Source organism: Monopterus albus, unplaced genomic scaffold (assembly GCF_001952655.1).
Source record: "Monopterus albus unplaced genomic scaffold, M_albus_1.0 scaffold144.1, whole genome shotgun sequence".
Taxonomy (NCBI): domain Eukaryota; kingdom Metazoa; phylum Chordata; class Actinopteri; order Synbranchiformes; family Synbranchidae; genus Monopterus; species Monopterus albus.
Window position 1 is genome coordinate 295,916 of NW_018128024.1, and position 11,059 is coordinate 306,974.

General features: G+C 43.3%; 1 protein-coding gene across 1 annotated transcript in view; it reads left to right on the top strand.

The window, feature by feature from the left end:
• fhdc1 (FH2 domain containing 1) overlaps window positions 1-10,741 on the top strand; it is a gene marked incomplete at its 5' end in the record, with an annotated part of 15,737 nt that extends 4,996 nt beyond the window's left edge. The window contains 9 exons of the mRNA XM_020614318.1: window positions 570-672; window positions 837-922; window positions 1,166-1,266; window positions 3,673-3,743; window positions 4,001-4,108; window positions 4,460-4,530; window positions 5,389-5,506; window positions 5,659-5,823; window positions 6,275-10,741. Of these exons, the coding sequence (XP_020469974.1) occupies window positions 570-672; window positions 837-922; window positions 1,166-1,266; window positions 3,673-3,743; window positions 4,001-4,108; window positions 4,460-4,530; window positions 5,389-5,506; window positions 5,659-5,823; window positions 6,275-8,428 (2,977 nt within the window). The remainder of the gene's footprint in view (window positions 1-569; window positions 673-836; window positions 923-1,165; window positions 1,267-3,672; window positions 3,744-4,000; window positions 4,109-4,459; window positions 4,531-5,388; window positions 5,507-5,658; window positions 5,824-6,274) is intronic.
• Window positions 10,742-11,059: the final 318 nt, after the last annotated feature.

Here is an 11,059-nt window from a genome sequence, read left to right on the forward strand (position 1 = left end):
AAGAGCGTCATCTGAAGGTCAATTAGCATGTTCTATGTAGAAGTGAACAGAAGTGAAAGTCTCTTTAATTATCTTTGCACAGGCAGCATTAGATGGTTTTGAGACTTGGGCACAACACTTGTGGTTTTATTTGACTTCACTGCCAATGTCTTGTCCTCACGTAGTGATCCATACATTTAGATATACAATGAAAGTCTTATATGGTGAGAAAAGCATTTTCATGCTATACCAGTAAGCAATTTTGTACTACTATGAGCCCAGCCTGCAATAAGACCCACAGTACAAGAGTGGAAAAACTGACAGAACATCATGATGTGTCTGAGCACAGTTTTGAATCTTTCCAGTCAGTTTACAACTTGACAGAGATGTGCATAAACTGGAATGAATGCTTTTCGTTTGTTCATATCGCTGTCATTGTCACTACCTTTGCTCATTTGTTAATGAAGCCAAGCCCGACAAGCATGTCTGACTCTGTGAGGATGTGGATTTAGTGCTTTTGTAAACAGTGGAAAAGGCAGAAAAGGAGAGCACCTGTGCTATTTGTCATTGAACCTCCGTCTGACTTCCAGGTCCAATCGCTCCATTGTTGAAGACATACGACAAGGAGAAGGGAAGATTTATGGAGCAGAGCTGCTCAAAGACCTGCTGAAGCTCCTTCCTGACACAGAGGAGGTCTGTGGTTGTGTATTCGTGTTTGTGCATGTCTGTGTGGCTTTAACAAATTATGAGTAGCATAAAGTTTTTGAATGAAGACCAGAACCAATGGCAGAAGACAGTTTATATAGACTTGTAGACAGGAATCCTGCTGAGCGTCCCCTTTTTCTTTGTCTTCACAGATCAAGAAGCTACAGATGTTTAAAGGAGATCCAGACAAGCTGACACTGGTTGATTCCTTTATGTACCTCTTGATCCAGGTGCCACGGTAAGTTGAATGGTGGATACATAGTGTTGTTTCTATCAGAGGCACATGTTTGACAGTGAATGAAAGGTGAAGGGTTTGCACTGTTCCGTTTTGTGTACATTTGTGAAGATAGATTTGCATTTTGTGATGTTTCCAATAAGCTTGTACTGCTCTTCTTTACATGTTCATGAAAAAGTGTTGTATCCTATATGTACTTATTTTTGCATCTCACAGATTTGCCTTCTCTTGCTCTGTGTCTGACAGGTTCGAGGTTCGAATCGAGGCTATGGTCCTCCGTGAAGAGTTCTTCCCTTCCTGTGCTGTGATGAGCCATGAGATCGATGTTGTCCGTGTCGCCACTAAAGGTAACAACACGAGCTCTGCTGCCTCCACACACACACACACACACACACACACACATTCACATGTGCTCAGACAGTTGACCCAGATATTTGAGCTGTCAGTGGTGGTGACTAAAAAGTAGGAATGTGTCACCTGAGATACAGTGATGTGTGGACAAAGCTGTGTCATCTTACTGCTGATTTAGAGACTGTAGTATTGTAATGTCCGTCCATCCATCCATTATCTATACCGCGTATTCCTGAATAAGGTTGTGGGGGGCTGGAGCCAATTCCAGCTGACATCGAGTGGGGGGATCCACCCTGGACAGGTCACCAGTCTGTCACGGCTGACATGTAGACAAACAACCACACACACACACACACACACACACTCCTACAGGCAATTTAGAGTCACCAGTCAGCCTAGGCTGCATGTCTGGGAGGAAGACAGAGTACCTGGAAAGAACCCACGCAGGCACAGGGAGAACATGCTCGGAGACACACGAGTCGGCCAGGTCTCGAACCCAGAACCTTCTTGTGTTGCAATGTTTTATATGCAAATTATGCATTATGTGAGTTATGTAATTTACTATCGTCAGTTTTGTTTAACTTCAGTAGTCGCTGTGTGTTAGCTCAGCAGCCCAATGTCGTCTTTATCAGTCTAGCTGAGTTGGTGCCGCAGAATAACAAAGACAAACCTTGGTAGTTTTAGTGGTATCATGTAAAAAAGACATTAAACATGATCTAACAAGATGCTGGTGGCTCAGTAAGGCTGTTTTTGGACACAACTATGTTTGGAGCTAAATGCTGACATGCCATGGTTATAGTAAAAATGCTAATGTTTAGCAGGTGTGATGTTTACCCCATCCTTCATTTAATTTAGCTTGGTAGTTTAGCTAACATGATTAGCACTAAGCACAAAGAAACGTGAGGCTGATGTGGAGGTTCTCAAATCCACGGTTTGGTTCAGACCTTGAACTTTGGAACACTAAAGAGAAACTGTGTGCTTTTGCAAAAATCATGTAGTAAACATACCTGCAGTGGATGGTGCAAAGCTGAAGTGATCGCTTCTCTACAAGTTTATGTTCATTTAGTGGGTGTTTTGATAAAAGGCTCTTACTGGCTTTTTACTTTTTACCCTAGGTTCTATTGCACATACAGAACTGAGCGTTAGTTTCACTCCAGCCTTTCGCCTCTCCAGTGTCTCAGCTGCTGCCTGCTGTGTGTGTGTGGAGGAGCTGAGGACAGAATCGCTAGCTAATATTTACAAAATACGCAGCTTGTTCTGACTTTGATTTATAACAGTCTAACTACAGATAATACCATCAGCTTAGAGGAGTAACAGTTCCTAAACCGAAACTGCAAACCAAACATCTGGGACACATCCCATAAAGTTATTATATATTTAAAGTATTCGACCTATTAGATGAAAAGTCTGAGGCTAATTTATCCTGATGGGGACAAATATGTTTGTACCAAATTTCATAGTATGTCACGTTTGGCGTATACAGATGCCAAACAGAGGATGTGGTGAACTCAATTAAATAACCAGACGAACTGAGGTAACGAAAAGTTCTTTACTGGTAAACAAAACTAACAAGAAGTCCAGGATATCACTTAGGTCGATAAGACAGTCCAGGGTCGGCGCCGGTTAACAGGTATATCCAGGGGATCCAAACTCGAGGTCAATGGGAACAAAAGCAGAAGGTCGGTACACAGCAGGCGATCAGAACCTGAGAGGGCATAGACAAAACACGGTGGTCAAGAAACGGTAATCCTAGGTCAAACACAGAGAGTCAGGCAAGGAATAAATGCTGGAGAGTCAGAGCTGGGGTCTAGAACAATCTGGCAGCGTCCTGGTGGGAGGACGCTGCCTAAATAGAAGGGAAAAACAGGTGCAAACAATAAGGAGCAGGTGAACTAATGATGATTAAATAAAAGGGCCAAAAGTGAGGTGAAACAAAACAGGAAGTGATGAGAAAATAAAAGCCTGACAGGAAGCAAGAGGGGCAGGAGCGTGACATAGTACAGATGATAGTTTTTAGGATATTTCAGTGCGGACCAAAATGGTGGACTTACTGACCGACACTGCCTTCCCTAGAGTTATGCATGGCCAAAAAATGTCCTGTGCAACTGAAGTTGTAATTTACAGTAAAATAACACATGCAGAGAACATATCATAGCATATCCGCACTCTCAGACAGTCTGGGGATTACAAACTGTGATCAGAGCTACCAGCTAAGCATTGCATGGGACAAATTAGTTAGAACATTTACGATGCCTTTTTATTAAAACCATCTGCAGCATTTAACTTTTATCCTTACTGTTAGCACTAGATGGTCAAAGTACAGAAAGAAATCCATTTGACTTCTAATGATTTTGATCTGCTCTGAATTGTCTGGTTGACTTCCTATTGATCTCTTCCTGTAGAGCTGATGAGTTGTGAGGAGCTTCATGCCATTCTCCATCTGGTGCTACAGGCTGGAAACATCATGAACGCTGTATGTCTACCAGTCATCTTCACTATACTATACTATACTATACTATACTCAGTATTCTCTGATTTAAAGGATTCAGCATCATTATACTGTAGGTTTCTCACAAAATCTCATGAAGGATGAAAAACGTCATGGCCGTTTTCTCAGTACCAGTTCTGACTTATCTGCTCCTGTATGTGGCCATTTGTTCCTACTTATCTTTTACCATTTTCCTGTTATGTTTCAGTGAGTTCTGTCATTTGTCCCTTTGTCATCTCCAGGGCGGCTATGCGGGAAACGCTGTGGGATTCAAGCTGTCCTCCCTCCTCTCACTGGCTGACACCAAGGCCAATAAGCCAGGAATGAACCTGCTGCACTTTGTTGCCATGGTTAGTATAAGATGCAACAGTTTTTGATGACATTGATTTCTTTGAGTAACACTTTCATGTTTGCTGAATTCTACAATTAAACTTGACAAAACTCCCATATGTGAAAATGACATTTAAAAAAGGTACATCATGGAACAACAGCCACAGAGAATTGGTTTGATATAAATATTTCACAGCAGCGGTGCTTGAGTAAACAGATGGTGACAAGAAACAGAAAGGTGCCAAAGAGTGGCTGTCCAAGCACTTATTTAACCAAACGAGAGCGGTCCCCTCACACAGCAATCATGCCACTTTACCTTATACGATACCAAACACTTGGATGTAAATTATATAATGTGTGTGTCCACACAGGAGGCAAAAAAGAAAGACGAGAAGCTGCTCAAGTTTCCAGAGAAACTCCAGGATGTTCAGAGTGCAGCCAGGTAAACAAAGCCAAGATGTAACCATACCAGTTTTTCCTCAAAAACAAAATGCACCCTCTTTAACAGTGCATGCCATCATTTGTCAGTGCACTTGTATCCTGACTGTAAAGTTGAGAATGATGTAGCAGATTGGAAGGAATCTTATTGTTTACCCAAGAAGCACAGTGGACATGTGTTCCACCAGTTTGTTCAGTTTGGTTGCTTTCCAGAGCTTTGCCACTGAAAACCAGTGATGTATAGCAAAACCTGTGATTGGCTGGCAGAGCTACTGGTGCTGCATTCATCTCATTACAAATCTGGCAAAGCAGCGAGTAGTATTGTGCAGCTTCCTGCTTTAACAGCACTACAGTAACACCAGTAACTCCAAAATTCACTTAGACATATTTAGTTTCCTGTAATACCTTGTTTGTTTTATGCCTCTGACAAACTAGTAAGAAAATACATTTTAGAGTGTGTAGTTTAATGTTTTATTTCTGCATGAAAACTGAGGTATTAACATTGTTCATTACTGTTGAATCAAGTCCAGCGTCATTGTTTAAGCTGGCGTCTAACTTAAGTACTTTCAGAGTCACGTTGAAAATACAGTGCAAGTCTGGAGGATGTCCGACCACGTCAGCTTCACAAGGTCACCTCTGTGTGTCGTCAGTGCAGCTGCTGCACCACAGATCTGTGAAACAGACTCGCTCCTGCACCCTCCCTCATTTCTCACACCAGCCCAAAGTGCATTCAGCAAACTGTTGTCAGACATTGTCATACTAAGTGTTGGTATAAGAACAGGCTTCAGTCAGCAGTGTGATTATTATGTAACCAAAACTGTTTCTGAGCACATTTTCCTGAGCTGAATATTTCTTTTTGTAGAATCTCAGTGGAAAATATTGAGGTGGAGTTTTCCTCCTTATATGTTCGGAGTAAATCCCTGGAGGAAAAGGTTCAAGGAGACGAGGAGCTGCAGCAGCAGCTGGAGCCCCTTCTGCAGGTGAAGCAGCGGGCGTTCTACACACACACAGAAAGTTGGGTTGAGGCCACTGTACATTTCTGGTTCTGCTGCTGACTCAAGTGCTACAGATAATGACATTTCTAAAAGTGTATAACATAAAAAATGCGTCTGTGTTTGATGACCTGTCTCAGAGTTCAGCACAGACGCTTCAGGACCTGAAGAGACGCAGGCTGGATCTGCGTAAAGAGGGAAATGCTCTCATCGATTTCTTTTGTGAAGACAAGGATACGTTCAAACTGGATGAGTGCTTCCGCATCTTTCAAGACTTCTGCATCAAGTTTGAGAAAGCTGTAAAGGTTTGTTTGATTTAAAGGATCATTTAGGTTTATTAGAACTTCTTATAGCTTTTGCTCTAATTCAGAGCAGCAATAAAAATTAATTTTGCTCAGTGAAAAGTTTTGATTTACAGCGTATTCTTCTGATGTTATGATGATTATAATGTTACATGCCTCTTTTTTTTTTTTTACCCAATCACGTTGTAAATACAAAACATTCACCACTGTTAGATCATTTCACTAATCATGAGGAACTAGATACACCTTCACATTAAGTTGTTTCTTTGGTGGATATGTATCTGATAGAAATGAAAACTCCTGAAATTAAAACCCATGGTGAAAAAATATTAAGGTCAGTGAATATAAAGGTAAAAAAAATTATTTTCCTCTAGTCTGGTTTAACATGCCACCATTTATTTGTGTGCTTGTTTGCTTGCCTCTCTGAATTCCTCCACCTTCTTCCTTCCCTAAGGACAACACGGACCGTGAGCTGAAGGAAGCGGCCAGACAGCGTCGTCTGAGGGAGCTGGAGGAAAAGCGCTTTGCGTGGTCGGGTGCAGATCAGAGCGGGGGATTCGGTCGCAGCAGCAGCGAGAGCGACGTGGAAATGCTCACCAAGGAAAGCCTCCTGGACTTGTTCCAGCAGAGGTCTCAGAGTCCACACAGCCCGCTGGGACGTTCTGCCAGTGCCCGACGCTACCGCCACACCATGACCTCCATAGCAGACCGAGAACTCCAGGGGTATCTTGAGCTGTTTGGAGGCACCGGGAATCCCACTGACTATTCCAAGTTTAACACCCTACCTCGGTCGGGCCGCATCATGCAGCGGAGGACAATCCCATGGATTTTAGCCCAGGATGATAATCGTGAGCTGGGCTGTGACAGGCAGGTGACATCTCCACGTGCAGAAACTGAACCTGTCAGCCTACTGGCCAGGTTTTCCTCCTCTACACTAAATGATAATGAGGTCCCACACAACAACAATAGTCATTATATATCTGTATCAGAGGGCAACGCTCTGCCTCGGCCCTTATGTGTCTTTCAGAATCCCACTCATCTTCCCAACCCAGCAATTACTGGCCACATGAATGTTAGTGTGGAGAAGCATACTTTAGTTCAGGGCCCTCAAGCTTTTAACCTGCCTAGTCCAAACAATAATGGTAATCAAGTCCACTTCGTCAACCAGGGCAATGTCGTGGTGGTGGATTTGGAAAAGGAGAGACGGCCTCTTCCTCCCAAGAACTTGGACAACTTTCTACATGATCAAATTTTAGAAAGCGGGATGGATCCTAAGGCAGCGTGGGAAGGGAAAATAGACCCTCCCACATCAGCTGGGTTCTCTCCTGAGAGAGAGAAAGACGAAGAGGACAACAGTACAATTTCATCTACAACCTGTGATACACCCCTCCCATTAGACACCTCTGTATCCAGTAAGAAGCCAGTGTTTTACATACTAGACTGCACAGAAACCGACTGCTCCGTTGCCTTGGATTACTCAGAAGCTGAAAGCTCGTCTCTCACGAAAGAGAGACTTCATTTCAGAGCGACTGACTGCAGCAAAGGTCAGGAGAGCCAGCAAGATCCAAGCCCTCTGTCTTCTAATTTGGAGTCGATGTCGCCTAATAACCAGTCTGTTTCAACCAATGAGCTTTCAGCACCAAAAACGGTGGATGCAGCATCCATGACTCCTGCGACCAGGGAAGAATGGGACACAGAGAACTGTGACACCGCTGAGGGGGAACAGATGGCTGAGAAAAATGCACAGAGAAGCAGCAAAAAATCCGTGCATGCAAAGAGTAAAGCTAAGTGCAGCGGAGGTCGTGGTGTGCGGACTCTGACCAGCAGCGAGAACCAGACCATGCGGAAAGTTGTGCCTATTGGCAAGTTAACGAGGACAGGTAGCAGCAAGAGAGCAGAGAGGCCTTTGGTGCATGAGAGCGGAGACTTACGCCGGCCTCTTCGAGACCAGAGCACCCCAGCACGAGGAAGGAGCGAGAAGACAACAAGAGCCCCTCGACACTCCAGCCTGCCTCCTGATGAGTCGAAAGCTCAGAGGGGAAGCGGCCTAACAGGAAGCTTTTCAAGAATGGCACGCGATTCAACCCCGAGGAAGGCTTCCATCCACAAGCCGAACGCCAAACCCCTGAGGAACATCCCCAGACCCGCACCTGAGGAGAAAATGTGCCGCTCCACCATGAGAGCACTGGCCCAGGCACAAGCTCAGGCCCAGGGTGGAGCTTCCTCTGAGAACAGCAGCTCACACACGCTCAGTGCAAAAAACGCCTCTGATGTCCCCAGCTTTGCCCGTAACACTGTAGCTTCGTCTTCCAGGACCAAGAAAGAGTTGCGCCCCCTGTCTGTCCCCTCCACCCCGTCTCGCAGCCCTTCACTCCTGGGTCGACAAACCTCTGCCAAGCAGAGCAGGTTGTCACCCACGGTTCACACCAGCGAGGAGCAGCCACAAGGATCGAACATGCGACGAGTGCAAAGCGTGAGGGCTACAAGTCGAAGTGCCTGCCGCAGTGAGACTCCCCCTCCAACACGTGAGGATGTTCGTAAGACTAGTAGCTTTTCTGAAAAGTCGTCAGCAACACCCAGCAGAAGTGCTAAACCAAGCTGGAAATAAAGGAAATGGACAGCAGAAAGTAGAGATGAGTAGAGACATTCGCTCTCCTTCCCCATCTACCGTGCAGATTCCTCTTCATATGATGCAACAGGCAGGACTTAAAAACCTTGTAATGTTCCTCCAGTGGCTCTGTATCAGGTTTTGAACTGCAAAGAGCAAGATACAATGAACTTTTCCACAGGGGGGGGGTCACTAACTAAACTGACAAAATGGCAAATTAGTGTTTTTGCACAGGAACCTCTTTGCCTGCTTAGCTGTCTGTTCACTGTCTATGCTAGTGTCTGTGATGATGTTCAAGTTGGGCACTATTCACTGTATAATGCTGCTAATTAGCTCTAACAAACAGTGTCTGCTTCATTCAGGGTTACAAGATTTGTTGTACCTTCCCTTGCTGCTGCTATGACTCTGTTTTGTTGCCTCCTCCTTGGAGTTCAGCTCTGTTTGTATTTCAGTTCCTTTGCGTCATACAGTACCTCAGACAGAATGCGGTGGCCTTGTACCAGCAGAAGTAGAATATGTCAGTTTTGCTCTGCATGACAACAGTGTAGACAAAATCTGATCATTTGGTTTAAAATAACTGTAATGTCACGTTTTACAAATCGCTGGTATATTAATATTACTACAACATGCATAATGTCGCAGATTATATGCCCACGGTGTATAATAACTGTGGTACATCTCGTACCTTATGTATTTATGTGTCAGTAGTTTGGAAATGTGTTAGAATTCCTCCATAATATTATGGAGCAGACGTACACGTCGGAAATGTTTCCTATCTGCTGTAGACTAGTACATGATCAACGCTAATGCTTTGAGAGAAAAGCATTCAACATGTCTGAAACAATGAATTCATGTCGTACCATTTTTCTACTGTGAATTTAGTCTAATAGGATTTTCTCCAGACGGGACAAGGTTAAACTGTAAGAGTAGCACTAAACCCGCCATAAATCAGCCCAGGCCCAGCGTGTGCCTCTCGTGTATTACCTTTACATCACATCACAGAGCTGGTCAGCCGGTTTCTGACAAATAAATACCTGGTAATCTCTGATAAACCCTAAAGGTATTTGCAGAATGTGGTGGAAAACACATGTTCTTGTCACAAAAACAATATAAGCATGTTATATTGTATGAAAATATAAAAGAGAGCAATGTTACATCAATATGGACATATCTGCATCTGTGTTTTTAATGCAATAAATTCAGTCCATTTGCAAATCAATTTTAAACCAAATTTTCCAAGTTACACCAGAGTTTCCTAATCCAAGGATATTTGTTTCCTCTCTCTCTTTTTTTTGTCCAGGAGGTTAGAGGTGTCTTTGAGGACACACAAAGGCAAGTGCTGTTAAACGTTGCCAGGTATTTAATTCTCAGATAAACTGATGCTTAGCGATGCCTGTTGAGAGGGTTCAAATTCAGACCTGGTGACCATTTCACGCCACCTGCCTTTCAAATAGCGCTGTGCCACTGCCTTAATGACAGCCACGCTCACAACAGTGTGTCGTCTTAAAGCTCGATGAAGCCGATTCATCACCGGTAGAAACGCCTTGATTGTAGAAGTAGAGAAGAGTAGAAATGTTTCCTACATTCCATCACACCAAACTGAAACAGTGACTTCACTGGTTAGTGATTCACTGTGAAACTTCTAAAGACACAGTATTTTTCTGACTGTCACATGTTTGCACAGCATCAGAAATGAAGGGTAAAACAGTGATGTAAGCTATGAGAGAGCATGGATGGTGGAAACATCCATATCCCTCCCTCAGACGTTAGAGGTCCCTGACGTGCAGTGTGTTGCTGTGGGTATCGTCCTGTTCCCTGTAATGCAAATGAAGTTGATGAAGCAATGACACAAAAGGTCCAGCGTGACGTGTCGCTGTGTGTGGCCTGTGTGTAGCCTAAATGTACAAGTAGGATCATTTTCATTGTCATTTGTCTATTAAAGCCCCTGAAAACTGGTTTTATATCTGAGGTGTTTCTCCAGAACATTAGATATTCGTGGTTAAATAAGCAATAATTAAAGTTAAGAGTCAGAAAAAAAAACCAGCATTAGCTATTATTAAATAGGACTAACCCTAAACACCCTGTTTTCTTCATCAGGCCTGTGTGGAGGTGGTGCTAGCACCACAAACAAGCAACTCACCTACGTTTGGGAAACTGGAGATTTTGGCATGTTTGCCTACAAATGACTAGATTATTAAAACTGTAGCCGCTTCTTTTTCTAGCGATCAGCTCATTGTCTGATCATTTCATCTCTAAACACTGGAAATTAGTAATGAATACCTGTTTGGGAGTGCTACAGCTGATTAGCTTCACTGTTGTTCAACCCAGAATACAAATACAGGTGCATCTCAATAAATTAGAATATTGTGGAAAAGTTCGTTTATTTCAGTAATTCAACTCAAATAGTGAAACTCGTGTATCATATAAATTCAGTACACACAGACTGAAGTAGTTTAAGCCGTTGGGCCTTTAAATTGTGATGATTTTGCTCACCTTTAACAAAAACCCACCAATTCACTATCTCAATAAATTAGAATACATCATAAGACCTATAAAAAAACATTTTTAGTGAATTGCTGGCCTTCTAGAAAGCATGTTCATTTACTGTATATGTACTCAATACTTGGTAGG